This window comes from Bufo gargarizans, chromosome 1 (assembly GCF_014858855.1).
Source record: "Bufo gargarizans isolate SCDJY-AF-19 chromosome 1, ASM1485885v1, whole genome shotgun sequence".
Lineage (NCBI taxonomy): Eukaryota > Metazoa > Chordata > Amphibia > Anura > Bufonidae > Bufo > Bufo gargarizans.
The window spans coordinates 482433930-482452661 of NC_058080.1; the positions used below are offsets into that span (position 1 = coordinate 482433930).

General features: G+C 48.2%; 1 protein-coding gene across 1 annotated transcript in view; it reads left to right on the plus strand.

The window, feature by feature from the left end:
* Positions 1 to 2523: 2523 nt before the first annotated feature.
* Positions 2524 to 18732, plus strand: part of LOC122927966 — a 56615-nt gene continuing 40406 nt past the window's right edge. Inside the window, exons 1-3 of the mRNA XM_044280356.1 lie at positions 2524 to 2591; positions 7614 to 9981; positions 11346 to 11460. Coding sequence (XP_044136291.1) covers positions 7614 to 9981; positions 11346 to 11460 — 2483 coding nt within the window. The 5' untranslated portion in view covers positions 2524 to 2591. The remainder of the gene's footprint in view (positions 2592 to 7613; positions 9982 to 11345; positions 11461 to 18732) is intronic.

Here is an 18732-nt window from a genome sequence, read left to right on the forward strand (position 1 = left end):
TATGGGGAGGTTGGTATAGAATATCTTGTCAATGTACTGCTATGTATTTTCCTGTTACTGTGAAACGTGCATGTGCAGGCCGGCCAGGGTGTCATTCCAGCTCTGAGTCACTAGAGGGAGCTAGGGAACCCTAGGTTATATAAGGCCCAGTCAGGAAGTGGTAGCAGGAGACAGACAGTGGGAGCAGAGGTCAGAAATGATCCTGTGTCTGAGTGAAGGCCAGGCTATGGGCCTGTGAGAGCATAGCAGGCCTGAAGCCTGCCGGCTAGGAGAGGGTAGTAAAGGCCCTGTAACCGGGTTCCGGATCCAAGGAAAAGGTTCCCCTCCTGAGTCATCATCCGTTTAGCTGAAGCAGCATAAGCAAGCCACCAGCCAAGACACAGAATACCACAGAGGCCGATCAGATAAAGCAAGAGGTACTCAAGATAACAGAGGAGGTACTAGATAAGGACAGCTTCAAGGGTACGCCAGATAAAGGGCATTAGACCTTGGAGAGAAAGTCACATGTTTCAGGACCAGTCAGGAATAGTGTGCAAGCCGCCTGTACTGCATCTCCTGCAATCAACACTCTGTATAAAACATTGCTGTGACCGGCCATTCTGTAATTCCAATAACCACCTGTATTCTTATGGAAAACCAACTGTCTTTCATGGAACGGCGCTTCCAACTGCGTCCATGTATTACTATTGCTGATATTCAGTAAAGTTCCAGTTTTTGTTGGCTACCCTATGCTTGCTTCATTCTTCCACCATACCATACACGGCGTGTCACCGTTTAATTGACACTGGCGTCACGAACTTTTAATCATCTGCCTGTTCCAGTATCTGACCAAAATTGAAGACGACAGTGGATCCCAGGTTAGTGAGTCAATCTGCACTACAAAGCCCAGCATACACTACTGACCCCCTGGGACACTGCACTTGAAAGAAACGTCCTGCAACCCATCCACTTTGAGAGTTCAGAAAGCAGCTTCACTGAAGGTTAAGCAGCCATATTGGTCGGTGTCAGGACTGCTGCCTGTGGGGATAATGCATGTATTTTGGCTTATGGACTGCACAGCATATTTGACTAGGTCCCTAGTCACATAGGAGAGAGACAGATTATAGGTCTGTTAAAGGGGTTTTCCTATTTCAGACAATGGGGGCATATCGCCAGGATATGCTCCCATTGTCTGATAGGTGCGGGTCCCACTGCTGAGAATGGAGAGGGGAAATGAGCAGTGCTTGGTGGTGGACAGACCCCGAGGTCCTCCAGCCACAGCTCTCCCCGCTCCGTTCTCGTTGTAGGTGTGGGTCCCAGCAGTATCCTAGCGATATGCCCCCATTGTCTGAGATGGGAATACCCCTTTAAAGGTCTGCACCCTGCATTGGGCGTTACAGAACCACCTTTTGGGAGATTATTGCACCACCAGTCTGAATTAGGCCTCCTGTGGCCCACAAAATGCAGGCCGCAATGCACGAACATGCAGTGGATCGCGGACCCATTCTGCAAAAAGATAGGACATGTTCTATCTATTTGCGGAACAGAAGTACGGGAAGAAACCCCACGGAAGCACTCTGTAGTGCTTCCGTAGGGTTCCGTTCCGCATCTCTGGATTTGTGGACCCATTAAAGTGAATGGGTCTGCATCCGTGTTGCAGAATGCACACGGAACGGTGCCCGCGTATTGCGGATCCACAAATGCGGTCCGCAATACAGCAACGGGACACCTAGGGTCGATTGCAGGAGGCCTTAGAGTAAAGCAGCGTGGATCTGGATGTGGCTTGTGGAGTTAAAAGTTTCTTTGTTCAGTCGGACGTTTATTGAAAATAAGAGCTGTGCCTGCGGTTTAATGGTGCAATTCAGCAGCTGCGCTCTTACTCCATCTTTGCTCCACACCTGCCATGATCCCTACCCTGCACCTCATCACAACACCAAGGCCATCCCCCTTACATTGGGTAGAAGGCCCTTTTTACTAGGGTGTTCCCAGGGGATAAACAGTGCGTCCCCTTCTCACTGTGCACACAGCCCTAGGGGGGCACCGTAGTGGGCTTCCCACCACGGCAAGACTACCACTCTCATCCTCCCAGGATGGGCCCGGCATTGCAATTGCCTGTGCATCAGGCCTTTATATAGTGGACCATCAGTGTAATGAACGGACAAGACTTGAGGTGCTCTGTATAATGGCTCTATGCTAGGAGGATATTGGGGGCTGTCCTGAGGGAAGGACCCCCTCTTTTTACACTCAGAAGCCCCAGAGCTTTGGCAAAGCTGTAGTAAAGTGTGGCATTTAAAGGAGTAATGCAGACATTTACGTTGCTGCTTTTATCTGGAGGTATATCTCCCTGGAAATGGATATTTACATGACCCATATCCTCATATTATCTGCGCCTCACTCCCTGCTTATTGTACCAGTCCACCCATGACAACCGCCCCCCGCAGCACGTCACTGTGCTGACTTCTCCGGCCTGTAGGGGGCGAGCTCGCGGCTGCGCAGTGACTGCTGTGTGCGAGGCAGTGTTTGGCGTCCCTGTTGCCATGGTCACTGGGCGCCTCGGTCACTGCGCCCACACAGCGAGCTCCCGGACTTCCTCTCCCTGGCATTAGGTTCAGGTAACGCACTGTATATGGTTTGCTATTTACTAAGAGCTAGACTTATTTTATAGAGCTGTTCCTAGGAGAAAACATATGCGTTGTACAGCTTCAGCGCCCCCCGGGCGATGCATTCAATAGATGGCAATAACTCTGCATCCCAGAAGGATCAACCCTAGAAAGGGGCAGCTGTCACCATGTCCAGGTTTTACTAAGCCTCTTGAGACATTATCATGTGCCCTGGATATAAGACAGCAGCAGATCCAGTTCCAAATACTGAGTATATCCAGTTTTCTGTGGTTATTGTCGGCTGCCATCTTAGTGCATAGATTATAATTAGTGTTGAGCGAACTTGTGTTTCAAGTTCGGCGTCTAAAGTTCGGGTTATTAAAGAATCGCGTTATGGATTCTAAATTCCTTTATGGTCCGTGGTAGCGGAATCCATAACGCGATTCTTCAATAACCCGAAATTTAGACGCCAAACTTGAAACACAAGTTTGCTCAACACTAATTATAAAATGTCCGTTTTCCTTTGCTATATGTCATACATAAAGAGGGGAGATTGGGTCCGATCTGAAACAGCTCCATTTGGTGGCTTCAATATAAAAAGACAGCTACAAAAAAACTTGCTTCAAAAAAATCTATGGGTTTCACTCCAACCATGTTTATAATAATAGCATACAATTAGAGATGAGCGAAGTTTTCAAAAACTCTATTCAGCATCTTCACCGAAGTTCCCCAAGAAATTAGATTCATTGCAAATCGCTATAAATCAGGTATACCGAGGACACATGGACTGGCCATGCTGCGATGAAGATCCACGTGGCCGATTAGCCCGCAGCTACCTTATATGTAATAATGAAGACCGCACTGTATAGTCCTTCTTCATTGTTAATGGCCGCTTGGCACCTTTTGTGTACCTTTAGGCCTTCTGCATACGACCGTAGGTGTCCCGTTGCCGTATTGCGGACCGCATTTGCGGATCCGCAATACACGGGCACTGTTCCGTGTGCATTCTGCATCACGGATGTGGACCCATTCACTTCAATGGGTCCGCAAATCTGGAGATGCGGAACGGAAGCACGGAGCGGAACCCTATGGAAGCACTACGGAGTGCTTCCGTGGGGTTTCGTCCCATACTTCTGTTCCGCAAAAAGATAGAACATTTCCTATCTTTTTGCTTAACGGCCGGATCGCGGACCCATTCACTTTAATGGCTGCGGCTGCCCCACGGTCAGTGTTCGTGCATTGCGGCCCGCATTTTGTGGGCCGCAGCACGGCCACGGGGCGCACTCGTTCGTGTGCCGGAGGCCTTAAACAGGGGCTGTTGCTGGTATGGGGTTTGACTGGTTAAGTTGGGGCACAATATGCTGGCATACCCATTTCTCCAACCCCAGCTCTCTCCTGTCCTACAGGTGGGAGCTCTTCTTCTGCCATCTGCTTTTCCTCCTTCTCCACATCAGATAATATAAATAAGAATAAATATGTCATCAGGAACATCCAGCTCCTCCTCTCTCTGCATCTTAATGACTTTTCTAGAACATGGAGACTTTGAAGGATGATTTGAAAGAAGTAAAGCCAGCAAAACATGAGGATAGTCATCATTAAAACCTGGCCCCCCTAAGGGGTGCCGACTGGGTGGTATTGGTTGGCATGCTGGCACTGGAATAATAAAGGCTTCCATAATATTGGTATTGAATTAGGGTACTTTCACACTTGCGTTTTACTTTTTCGGTATTGAGTTCCATCCTAGGGGCTCAATACCGGAAAATAACTGATCAGTTTTATCCTAATGCATTCTGAATGGAGAGCAATCCGTTCAGTATGCATCAGGATGTCTTCAGTTCAGTCACTGTAAGGTTTTTGGACAGAGAAAATACCCCAGCATGCTGGGGTATTGTCTCCGTCCAAAATTCCGCAACACTTGCTGGAATGCCCGGATCCGGCATTATCTTCCATTGAAATGCATTAATGCCGGATCCGACCCTAAGTGTTCTGGAAAAACGGAACCGGTTTTGCGGTCTGCGCATGCGCAGACCTTTAAAAATGTGAAAAAGATAAATACCGGATCCGTTTTACCGGATGACAACCGGGAGAGATGGATCCGGTATTGCAAGGCATTTGTGAGACGGATCCGGATGCAAATGGTGTCCGTTTGCATACAGATTGCCGGCGATGGAACTGCCTGCCGGAATCCAACAACGCAAGTGTAAAAGTACCCTTACATTTACGGCTGATGTCAAAATAAGTAAATGTAGGAATAAATTACTGACCCGGAATAAGTCTTCCTGCTCTCTCCCTGCATTCTCCCTGCTCTCACTGTGTACTCTCCCTGCACTCTCCCTGCACTCTCCCTGCACTCTCCCTGCACTCTCCCTGCTCTCTCCCTGCTCTCTCCCTGCTCTCTCCTTGCTCTCTCCCTGCTCTCACCGTGTACTCTCCCTGCTCTCTCCTTGCTCTCTCCCTGCTCTCACCGTGTACTCTTCCTGCTCTCTCCCTACTCTCTCCCTGCACTCTCCCTGCTCTCTCCTTGCTCTCTACCTGCACTCTCCCTGCTCTCTCCCTGCTCTCTCCCTGCACTCTCCCTGCACTCTCCCTGCACTCTCCCTGCTCTCTCCCTGCTCTCTCCTTGCTCTCTACCTGCTCTCTCCCTGCACTCTTCCTGCACTCTCCCTGCACTCTCCCTGCTCTCTCCCTGCACTCTCCCTGCTCTCTTCCTGCTCTCTCCCTGCTCCCTCCCTGCACTCTCCCTGCTTTCTCCCTGCACTCTCCCTGCTCTCTCCCTGCTCTCTCCCTGCACTCTCCCTGTACTCTTCCTGCACTCTCCCTGCTTTCTCCCTGCACTCTCCCTGCTTTCTCCCTGCACTCTCCCTGCTCTCTCCCTGTACTCTTCCTGCACTCTCCCTGCTCTCTCCCTGCTCTCTCCCTGCACTATCCCTCTCCAATATTCTTCTATTAATTGTTTTCAGGAACACTGTTCCTAGTGCATTAGCCCTTGCTATGTCTCTCCCTATGCTCAGCTTAGGCTACTTTCACACTAGCGTTTTCAATTCCGCTATTGAGATCCGTCATAGCATCTCAATAGCAGAAGAAAACTCATTCGTTTGGTCCCCATTCATTGTCAATAAGGACAAAACTGAACTGATCAAAATGGATTGCACTAAAATGCATTCCGTTCCATTTGGTTGAGTCCCCATCGTGGTCAGAATAGCACTGCAAGCAGAGACAATGGTGGAGACCGTGCGGGATGAGGGTTTTATAGGGCCATCACAGGGGAGGGATAGCTATGGATCGGCTGGCTGCACGGCATTATGGGCGATCTCCTGTTCCCAGGCTTCTTATTTTCACTTTGTAACTCATGAAGCTTTTTTTGGAAAAACTGATTAGTTACCACGAAGCTCGAAAAAATTCTGATAAAAAATTTAAAAAAGATAAATACCGGATCCGTTTTTCCGGATGATAAGTTTTTCCTAAACTTCACAATGAATTTGTCTTTAAATGCTTTGCTTTGCTCAACATTACCTACAATCCATATGGATCGAAACAGAATTTAAAATTACATGAACAAAACTGGAAGCTCTGAGTGCCCAGTATAGGCAAATAGGACAAGAGCAATTACATAGGATGCACTAAAATCACCCTGTATGTAGTGAGCATTGTATATTCAATGTATGTTAAAAGGGTTTTATTTATGCTAATAGAGCATTCCGACCAATGCCATTCACGGCATAGCCACAGATGTCTTTGTTTGGAATATGTCTTTATTCAACATATACTGCAAATTCTGCAGCTTGACATATATCTGGCATAGGGCAAAAACACCAAAGGGAAATTGATGCCAGGACTGAGCCCATAGATTTCTGTGGAGTCATGCATGGCATTCGGCACATCGGTTTTGACGCTGGAGGTCTCCAAGCGCATGCAGCATTTTTCTGTCTTGCGCTTTCAAACATATTGACGGCGGATCATACCCTAAAGTGCATAAAACAACAGGCTGGATACAACTGATATGTGAGCCCAGCCCAATAGACTTTGGGGCACATTTATTAAGACCAGCGTTTTAGACGCCTCTTCATAACTTTGTCAGATCCACCGCCGCTTCTAAATGTAAGACAACTTCCAAGCTATCTTACGTTTAGACCATTTTCTACGCCTAAAACAGGTGTAGAAAATGATGAATCCCTGCCCACTCCACGTACACTTTTTTTAGACCTGGCGTGAGCGGGGAAAAGTTGCAGATTGCGACGCAAAGGACCTAATTTAGGTGTATTTCTGTTTAATAAATGACCCCCTTTATGTTTAAACCTTTAGTAACCACCAATATGCCTTTTTACAGTGGCTCAGTTTAAGCGCTGCACAGGTCTCCTGTGCGGGGGGCTCAACTCTCACATGAGAGCCAGGTTCCTGCTATAACAGCCCCAATCAGCTGAAGCACTGATCCGGGCTGTTTAACCCCTTAGATGCCACAGTCAATAGCGACCACACCATCTAAACAGTATACAGAGGGAGCGGATTCCCTTTGTATCCAATCGGCATCTTGCTGCAATTGATATTGCAGGATGCCAATGTCTGTGCATGGCAGGCTGGAGCATATTGAAAAAAACATTTTCTTCTTTTTAAAAACAAAGTTTTTTCCCTAAAAGTAGTAAAACGTAAAATAAAATATGTATTTGATATCACTGTAATTGTACCGACCCAGAGAATAAAGTTATCATGTTATTTATGCCGAAAAATAAATGTCACAAAATTTATAACATAAAAACTCGGTGGCAGCATTGCTGTTTTTTCCCATTCCCCCAAAAGAGTTAATAAAAGGTAATTAGTAAGTTATGTGTGTCCCAAAATGGTTCCAGTAGCGGCACAGTGGTTAACCTGGCACAGTTTGTGCCTGCCTAGTCTAAGGTAACCCTGTTTTAATCTCCTTTATTATATACTGCTTATCTCTGACATTCCCGGTATAGTTGTTTCACAGACACAAATATAGATTTCCAAATGAGCTTTATTGATAAAGAAAATTACTTACACGCTCTTATTTTCTTACAGATGGAGCTGTCATCTCTTGATTCAAATCAGTGGCCCCCAAAGTCTGATAATAATGTAATGGATACTCCACGGACAAGTAATCTAAAATTTCTACGGGCTAAAAGGCTGAATTATTTTGGTGGAAAAAGTTCCCAGAATCCTTTATCCAAGACAGAAGAATCACAAAATGTAGGGCAAACCATGAAGACTGCAACACCACGTAGATGCCGTTCAGCACCTACCTCAGACCACGTTACTGCAGATAATAATGTGCCTAAAAAAATTAATGCTGTAGCAACAACCATGTCTCCAAATAGAGAAAAATCTCTAGACGCCACAGAAGAAGCAAAACCACCAACATCAACTTCTCCTCAAGATAAGCACGCAAACCTAGGAAAAGGCCACCTTATGGATTCTCCTGCTCCTCGCACACTGCACTTACCTACAACAGAAATGGAAATAAAGGAACATACCAAGCACCATAACTTACAGTCAGTAGCAGAAATATCCTGTGAGCCTAACAAATCGATCACTAATAGTTCACAGCTCAAAATATCAAATCCTCCAGTTCCCTCTATACAGCATTTCATGCAACCAGTAACAAAGCAAAAGGCTAAGGATATGCTTACACAGCATGGTCCAGAAGCAGCGCTGGAGAAATCTGGGGGCAAAGTGTTGTTTGCAGACAACGTCTTACAATCATCTGACAAGGAACCTGAGAGTGAAGGTTATCCCACATACTATGACCCACTGGATACACCAAAACAAGTCAAGGAAGGAAGGTATTTATCTACAAAACCAGAACCAGATGAAGTAGATGTACTTTCTACTCACCGGAGTCTTTTAAGTAGTAGACTTGTCACAGACTTAGATCAGGACTATTTAGAAGACTTGTCTGTGCCAGAAAGAGAAAAACTTCAACATGTTATGACCTGGGCTAAAAAATTCTTAGACAAATGCAGTGGTGGAGAGGTGATATCTCACAATGGTGATACTTTGTCAAAAAACATGGATGAAGATATTTCTTTTGAATGCACTGGAAGTTCTAGAGTCACTGATAAATACCTAAAGTTAAATAGTGTGGGGTTCAATGAGCATGGATTTAAAAAACACCCTTGTATTGTTGATGAACCCAAGGAATCTGCTCAAGGCCAGTTACTGTTGTCAAAAAGTCCCAGAAGTTTGTATAAACCAAAATCAAAAAGTAAAACAGCACAACTAGATTCCTACTTGGCTGAATCTATGCCTAATTTCCATCATAGTGACCATGAAGAGGTTGACAATTTTTCTGCATCTTCATGCAGTGTATTTCCTAAACTGGTGAAGAACAGGGATGTAAAGAGTGCCTTCAATATTAAGGGCTATGACAGTTTAGGAGAACAATTTTTTGACAGCAACAAGCAAGGCCATATGGATAGTGATAATCTTTTCAGAAATCGGACCAAGCCCAATCGATCTCATTATAACACACATACCCTTAAAGATACCAAACCAGGTCCAGCCTTAAAGGACAGTTATATAGATCGAGAAGATGACTTAAGTTCACCGGACTCCTGTCTTGATACTGAAAGACTTAACTCTCTACTAGAAGATCTTGAAGGGATAGAGAAAGACTTAAAAAAGACTGGAGAAAATGATGGTTCAAGAACAGACAGAACATATTTAGTGAAAAACATTGCGCAGCCTGGTGCCAACACTTATATATCAGTGTCGGGGAAGATTCCAGACAGTTTGCAACCAGCTTTACCCAGGGTAGACTCTAGCAGCAGTCTGTCTGAAGGTTACACAAGGAAAATATATCACGTGTGCCCTGCATGTGGTTTTACCAATACCACTAGTTCTAACTGGTGCACAGAGTGTGGTTCAGCATTAAAGTGTGCAAAGAAGCAACCTATGGTAAATAACAGAAGTTTTGAATTACCAAAGCCACATATATTAGACGACCGTGCCGCAGATGAAATCTTTAGTCGGAACACCCAAAGGAAGAGTTTTGATAATAACGCAATGACAAAGCAGAATGCAACAGAATTAGGAAGAGCAGTGTGCTGGGAGGACAACTCAGATGTAGCCTCAGATAGTGAAGGCAGTGTGCTTGAGAAGTATTTCTTTTATGTGAAACGGCTGGATATGCTAAGAAGTCAAGAAAAGGGGACTCCAACAAAGCTTTTTCAAGATCAACATAACAGTGAAACTTCAAGTGATGATGAATCTTCTGAGGATTACTCCATACCTCGTGTAAGAAGTGGTCCAGCCAAACCTTGGGGTGAAACTGAGACACTGGGAACTGATCCATATCATTTGGGTGATCAAGCTATGAAAGAAGACAGTCTTAAAGGATTCAATGAGCACATTAATGGGATCGAAGGGTCCAACCTCAAGGGTCTTTTAGGTAAAGCATTTGTTGATAAAGATACATTTTAAAGGGGTCATCCAATGAAGAATGTTATATAAAATCAAACAGAACGTGTACATTTAAGTGAGTTTTCAATTTAAACGATGTTACTAAAATTTTCAGAGACATTATAAATTAAAGCTTGTAAAAGCACCCACTAGCGTTAGAACTCATCTTCCTATGTTTTCAGTGGCGGACAAGCAAGCACCATTGCAGTCCACGATCACCTTGTCCTCAGAGGTGATGAGGGATTCCTGCTGGCGAGCATGCTTTCCCATAATTGCCATTGTGTTCTTTGAATGTAAAAGGAGAAGAAAGTGGGCATGCTCAATGGCATTCTCCTATCACATAGACATATTTCTTGGGACACCTGGAAGCATGTGCAAGAGGATGCAATACTTTTTGTAAACCTTGAGTAATTACTTTCGAGCAATTACTGGGAAATGCAGCTTTCAGAGCATCACATAGTGTGGCGCTGCTCCCCTCCCACACGCCGGCTACCTATAGGAGAAAGAGTATTAAAAAGAGAAAAAAATAGTGATTATTTTTTATATTATTTAGTGATTTATACCATTTTACAGCTGTACTGTGTGATTGTTGGTACTTTAGGTAATGAAAGGGTTCATGGCATAACCCCTGAAAGAAACCCCGTAACTTCTCCTGACATCGTTTTCATAACTACTTGCATTCTCCATGTAATAACAATTCTTGAGCATCTATTCTTATAAACTTATGTTGCACCATCCCTTTACTATTCCTTCTAGACGTTATGATTCAATTACTAGTCGTTTGCAATGAAGATCCAGATGGGTGTTACCAGTTTGGGAGGTGTCCCTGTCTGACCTTGGCAGCACTGATTGAATGACGTAACACTGGGCAGATCCTCCCCATTTGGTAACACCCATCTGCACCTTCATTGCAAACTGCTAGTAACTCCTATCAGGAATGATAAAGCGATGGCACATAGAGCCATAAGAACAGAGGCCTCACAGTTGTTATTACAAGGGGGATGCAAATAATAGGTGTAACAGATGTCAGGAGAGGCGACAGGTCTTCTTTAGACACAGCTGTACAATGTGTCTGGCATTTTTGTAATGCCCATCCTGTGATTGTACCAATGACTTGGTTGAGATGTATAGTCCTGAGTGTTCTCTATGTAATTGAGATTGTATAGCATATTTTATAATTAATAAACTGAAATAACCAGTCGGGATGTTTTGCATTATTGATCCAGTTAATTACTATGTTGGGGTGAGTTTTGTGCTGTTTTACACTTCAGATATCATTTTTACACAATGTTATTTTACACAGTAAGGTTATTATTCTTTAAATTGATGTATGCCTGTTATTACATATTTTAGATAGAAAGCTGCAGAAAGCCCCAGATATTTCATCAAAAGTGACTGGTCCTAAGAGGTATTGGGAGAAGTCCAGTATTGCTTGGTCCTCATACACACATGGAGAGCTGAAGCCAAGGTTTGCTTATCCCTGTCATTTTGTAGCTCATTCATGGATTTTGAAGTTTCATCCTTGGAGAACGTGAAACCTTCACTACTAGACTTCACTAATATCTGCAGAATAACCAGTAACTCATATTAGATCATCTTCCTTATGCATTCCATAGCCTTCTCCGTCATCGAGCATTTGTGCATTTCCCCTCCATGTTACATTTCACCCCCTCCATGTCACATTTCTCCCCCTCCATGTCACATTTCTCCCCCTCAATGTCACATTTCACCCCCTCAGTGTCACATTTCACCCCCCATGTCACACACCCCCCATGTCACATTTCTCCCCCTCCATGGCACATTTCCCCCCTCCCATGTCACCCCCCCCCTCTATTAATGTTGTGCAAAAAACATTATGCTCACCTGGCCCTGGTCCCGTCTGTAGCAGCTCCCCTTCTCCTCTGTGTGGGTCCTGGTATTTTCTCTCTGGGCTACCGACAAGTTTGAGGACCTTTCCCACTCAGCCAATCAGTGGCCTCAGCTGTGTCAAGTGTCAGGCCAGTGATTGGCTCAGCGGGAAATCACTGTTCTGACACATGACACAGCTGTGGCCACTGATTGGCTGAGTTGAAAGGTCCTCAAACTTGTCGGGAGCCCAGAGAGAAGATACCAGGACCACACAGAGGAGAAGAGCCGCGGGCGGGCGGCGGCTTGCATATGATTTATTTAAAAAAAAGTTTCATTATTCCGCCCCCCCCCCCTTGGCTCGGCGTCTCTGCACCCTAAGGCAGCCGCTTGGTCTGCCTTATTATAGCGCCGGGCCTGACTACAGGGGGGCACAGCGGGGCGTAGGAGCCATATTTAAAAAAAAAACAGGCAGGGTGGCAGTACCCCGCAAGTAAAGGTATTTATCTAGAATAAAAAAAAAAACATGAAAGGCCTGCTTTACAGTACACTGGGTCAAAATGCTAACTAGCATAAACCTAAATGAGGCTGTCAGAAAATGCACTGGATTTGCCACAGTCATGCATATTGTGTGATAAATTTGGTGTCTTTTACTAGTACTAGTTTATACAAGTTAAGGCTAACCACACTGTTAATAAATCTGGTGCCTTTAACAAATCCGCTTAGCCACACACCATTTTTAGAACACTTTATAAAAGTGTCTCTAGTTGTGGCCTTGTAATAGATTGCTTATAAGAGGTCTGGTAAAATGATAAATGTAACCATGCAACTGCAAGTTTTACAAGACTCAACATGTTATACTGCCTGCTAAATATTTTGGGTACATAGGTAGAGCATTGGAAAGGACATTTTCATGTCTGAGAATCGGCAGCCCTTTGTGAGCTATGGGGGCTGTTGATTTATAGAGCTGCCTCCTACCTCAGCCCTACAAAAGTGACCATGAATTAGAAAGTACTGAAAGGGGTTGCCTGTTACCAGAAACATTGGTCTCTCTGTTACTTCATGTTCATGTGGTTACTAATTTTGTTTTGGGTACCTGAATTTCAGATTGGTTATCACCCAGCTTTGCCTGGTTTATTAGGGTGGAGTTGCTGATTGTTTAGCCTTTATATATACAGACCTCCTTTCATTCTAGTTGTTGGGTATAACATTTGCTACGTGCACTCCCTTCCAGATTCCCTTTGCACTTTATTCTGTATTCTGGGATCTGTAGTTCCATAATTGTATCTTGTTGTAGTCTGGTGTGTTTTCTTTGTATTTATAATTTGTTTGTTGTTGTGCTGTTATACTGTCCAGGCTGATTTGCTGACTTGAATTCAATAGGATCAGTACAGCATTGCTGTCTTTCTGTTCACTGTTATTCATCTGCTATCTGCCTGTATGCCAGACACCTGCCATCCCTCAGCACCGATGAGTTTGTTTCAGAGTCGTCTGCCAGTGTTATTAAGTGCTTCATATTAGTTGTGGTCGTGGCAACCAAGGACGTACCGAGATCTACCTGAGATGCCCTACTCTAAAGCGGTCAGAGTTGTGCCGTAACCGCGTCGTGGAGGGACGCCTGAAAGAGGGCAAAAGACATGCCGGTAGGCAGGAGTACTTATTACAACGTGATTACAAAACCAGACTCTGAAAAGCTATTGACATCTCAGTTTCGGGGTGAGGTATGTAACGGCTAAAACAGGTGGAGCGCCAATGCCCTAATTTCTGAATGACATGCGCTGGCACCTGATTCTTGTAAGCCGTGGACGCAGCACCTATGCGGAACGAATGTCCCGAGATCGCGGTGGCGTCGCCGCCCAAGCTGGCCACCAGGGAACGTACAGTGGGACACGAACCGATGAGTGGTGAGTGACGCCACCCCAAAGGGCAATAATGGACTATCTGGCCCGGACCCTGACAGGCTGATAGTTGACGGAGAACTGTGACAGGGCACCATTGACGAGACGTGGGAAAATGAGACACCGGTACTGGGGGCCCACCTATGAGGTTTTGGACGTCCTTAGCAGCAGCACGAAACCTTCGGCGTTTTGGACCAGCTGGCCGACTGTGAGAAACCTGCTGCTGCCAGGAGAACAAGTGAACTCCCCAGGCCTCAAGAAGCCGTAAAGCTAGCTAGATGGTGGATTTGAGCACCAGGCTGGGTAGAACCCCAAAAGGATTCCTATCCAGGACGTCAGAAAGTCTACGGAAAGGAGCCCTGTGACAGCCTGCCTACGTACTTGGCCCTGGGGCCCGCATTTGCTCAAACCCTTGAGTGCGGCTTTGACAGCATGCATGGAGAACACCGATGTCCGTTCGGGATGACCGATGGAGAAGAAATGTTGCACTCCCGACAGGTATGATCTCACGGTGTTATGAGAGAGTTTTAGTTCTGAGTGGCAGTAGCCAATGAACGCCAGGATGTATTCTACAAAACTAGATTCTCCCTGAGGACATACCCCCCGAAACTTGCAAAACGCCTTCCACCCGGTGGTATATGCCCTGGTGGTGTTGGGGGAAAGGGACTTGGAAATCAAGGCGTGGCCGTCTCTAGGTGACTAGTCACGCTAGGATTAAGGATTCGTGAGGAGGGACGGTAGCGCCCGCTACATCTGCCTCTGGCATGGCCTGTAAGAAAAGGGAGAAATTAGCCCTTGATAAGGCATCGGCAGCCACGTTTTGTGAACCTGGCACATGCGCGCTATGGACATGGAAGTGGTGATGTAGGGAGAGTAGTACTAGTCATCTCAAGAGACACATAACATGGGATGAACTAGACGACCCACTGTTTACAATGTCTACCACTGCTGCATTGTCAGACACAAACAGAACAGACTGATTTGCCCAACGATTGCCCCATATGTAGGCAGCTACCACAATGGGGTACAGTTCGAACAGTGCCGAGGAGTGGAGGAAACCTGGCATCTGCCTCACCTCGGCAGGCCATTCGCCCGCGACCCAGTGGGTGCCAAAAATAGCGGCAAAACCTGAGCTTGCGGCCGCATCTGAAAATACTACAGGAGAATTACCCGACAACTCGGGAATGAACAAGGACACCCCATTCCATTGACAAAGAAATTGATCCCACATGTGGAGATCAGCTAAGGCCTGACTATCCAGACACACTGGGCTGTCCTGCTCCGGGGCCGTGGCCAGGAGCGCCAACAGGCGGGATATGAACGCCCTGCCCTGCGGAATGATGCGCATGGCAAAATTTAACATGCCCAGTAGTGACTGTAAATCGGCCTTAGTGACCACGGTCGTGACTGCAAACCTGTGGATAACTTCTCTGATCCTCATCAATTTGTCCGAAGGTAATCTGGCTAACATGTCTTGTGAGTCTAGTTCAATGCCCAGAAAGGTGATAACTGTGGACGGGCCCTCAACTTTCTTGGGGGAGACCGGGACACCTAACTGGGAAGAAAAAAAAAATAAACTCAACAATTTTCCCAACCCTAGGGGTGGATGACAAATTCACAGTGGACTTTGTGTTCCAGAACCCAGTGAAGAGCCTGAACCAACTGGTCGAAGAGCCACGGGCTGCTCTTGGAACAGAAGGTGAGTTTGGTGGAGAAATGGTAAAGATCCCTCCATTTGATGCCGTGCCATTGCCAGAGTGCTGGCATGATGGGAAGTAACTTAAAGCATCCGATATGTCGGCTTTGGATAACATCGCCCCGGGACCCTGGCGGCTGACTTGTGACACCACTCTACCGAGTGGAAGATGGACTGACAGGCGGAACAGGAGGGAGCTTTCAGGCCAGCAAAGTGCAGTACTGTGTCTGAGTTGGACCAATCTGTCACATGTTGGAACTGGGAAAGCGCAGCTGCTGCTTTGACCGAAAACGAACAATGATAGTCGTAAAATGAATTTCCTCCATACTTGTAACCCAACTCTGTAACCCGAAAGAGGTACAGATCGAGTTCCTCCCTCCTGTCCGGCCTGGCAGAACATATGACATCCCTAAAAGGCTGAACGCCATGACAAATTCCGGGATGGCTAGCTTGCGGTTAAGCCCGTGGTCACGGCCTCTCAGCACCACCGAGACTTCCCCGCAAGCTATGACTTTGTTGTCAGACAAGTCTCTGGAGGCTATCAGCAATGAAGCGAGGTTAACATCCCTACCCTCAAGGATGTCTTTCCTGATGCTGATTGGCACGAAATGAGATAGAGCCACGTTGGGGATGGCCTGGACAGAACGGGTATCTCCTACGGCAGAGGTGGCAATGACCGGGACCTCAGGGGCAGAAAATCGGAACGACCGAGCCGTGAGACTCGATTAATTCCAACCTTGCCTGTATCGAGGTGACCGCCGAAGTCAGACTGTTCAACATGACGTGCAACTGCGCGAGTGACGTCTGCACCGTGGTCATAGGGGATCGTCAGTACTGGGCACTAAGGAGTCTTTTCCACAGTCGATACAACTCTGCCTTCCTGGTGGAAGCCGGGAAAGGGACGCCCTTCTTCGTTAGCTCCGACATGAGCTAGGGAATGGTCCATGCACGTAGGGACGGAATACTGCCCCCCTCAGACATTCCTGCTGCGTTCTCGTCCACGGACGCCTCGACGATGTCTGATGCGTGTGACATCACAGCTGTGGAAACAGTAACATAAGTGACCGGCTAAACTGGACGACCACCAGTACCCGTGAAACTGCACGCAAAGCAAGGAAAAAGGTGTGCTGCCCCCGTGTAGCTATGCACACTGACACAAAAGGAACCATGAGGGAGTGGCCAGGAACCGCCACCCGGAAATACAACACGGGGGAAATGATCTACTTACCTACTCAGAAATCTACACTGACCACCACAGAAAGTTTGTGAAACAGCACAACCTGGACGTGAGACAATGCGTGAGACACATAACCCACTGATGGGCACTTCCTTTCCCCTCCCCCACGTGAACCCCTACTACCTTACCGATAAGCCACAATCACGAAATGAGATCAAGACAACTTGAACCCTAGAAGCAAACAATGAAGGTGTCAACTGTGAATCGTGCCTGCCATGCGGAACCGTGCAGGTGAAAACATGGAATGATTGGACATGAGCTGTAAGCTGCAGGCGACCGGTAGAAGGGGTTAGTCACTGGCTAAGATGTACCCCCCTCGACCGTTCCGGCGTTGTCACGGATCCCTGCCTATCTAGGTGGCACGGCGGCCCGTGCCAGACTTTGGTGAAAACGCAGAGCATGGCCAATGCGCCCCCCGCATTCCACCACGATAACCGCGTGGGGAGCGCGGAGCTCCCTGGCACCGTGGCCCGAATGGGGGGACCCTCTAGCGCACTGGCCCCTGCCCCACGCCAACACAGAACGTGAGCCACGTGGAGGGCTGCGCGGCTCCCTGGTAGAGTGCCCAGTGCGGGGGGTGCCCTCCGTCACTCAGGGCCTACCCACCTGCCGGCTGAGCACTTCTACCGCGTGGGGAGTAGCGTAGCCCTCTGGCCTAAACCGGTGCGGGGGGGCCCCTGAATCAACGCGGGCCCCGCCACATCGGTCAAATGGATGTTGGCGCGTGGGGGGTCCACGCCGTTCCCTGGCAGGGTGCCCAGTGCAGGGGTGCCCCCCTCGCTCGAGGGGCCGACCCGCCGCCGGCTGGGCACACCCACCACGTGGGGAACCGGCGCAGCCCCCTGGCATTTAGGAGCCGGGACAGGGGGGGCCTTATATGAGCCGGCCCCCTCCCTACACCGGTTGAGACGAGCCGCGTGGGGGGTCACGCCGCTCCCTGGCAGGGTGCCCAGTGCAGGGGTGCCCCCCTTGCTCGAGGGGCCGACCCGCCGCCGGCTGGGCACACCCACCACGTGGGGAAACGGCGCAGCCCCCTGGCATCTAGGAGCCGGGACAGGGGGGAGGCCTCATGTGACCCGGCCCCCCCCCCCTTGCCGGATAAACTGTGGCCCCGTGGCGCCGTACTCGCTCCCTGGCAGGGCGCTCAGAGCGAGGGCGCCCCCCACTCATCTGGGGGCCGACCCACCGCCGGCTGAGCCCGCCCACCACGTGGGGAGGTAGTGCGACCCTGGCCAGATCGGAGGGGTAAGGGGGGGGGGCCCCGCTCCATCGAGTGCCCCGCCCCCCGCTGGTGAAGTGGGACGTGGTGGACCTGTAAGCGGGGAAGGAGGGGAGCGCCGCCACTGTTGTGGCTCCGCCCCCCGCCGTAGCCCCGCCCCCAGAGGAAGGCAGTGTTCGGGAGCCCAGTGTGGAGGGGAGGAGGGGAGCTCGTCACCGTCGTGGCTCCGCCCCCCCGCCGACGGAGGGCAGTGTTCGGGATCCCTGTGTGGACGGGGGGAGGAGGGGGGCGCAGATACCGCCGCGGCTCCGCCGCCGCCCCTCTTCCCCCTGAATGACGGCCAGACATCGTGCATGAGGGAGCCTGGCCTCCGTGCGGTCCGCCCCCAGCCTGGAGGAAAAGAAGCGATGCGGTCCGAAGCATAGCCCCACTCACCTAGGGGCCAGCCGACCGGACTCCACTCACCTGCCTGCTGAAGACAAAGATGCCAGGTACGATTTGTGGGAGGGAACTGGCCTGTTGAAGTAGGCAACCAAGCCCCTCCCACAAATACAGGCCAATGAATCGGCCTTACACTTGTTTTTGCGACTGTAATTCCTGCAGGTATCTGAGTACCAAGACTTGGACTTGGGACTTGGGAAAGGAAGCTAGTATAGGTGAATTCCAGATCTGCGGTCTTCTGCACAAATGATGTTGTTACATTGTTGTATGTTGACAACACCTTTTCATACACACTATTAGGATACATGGACATCATAGGGAGGGGGGGTTCTACCACTCAATACCCCCTTTTATGACCCAGAGAAGATCCATCCATGTACACTACCAGAAAATGAAAAAGGACA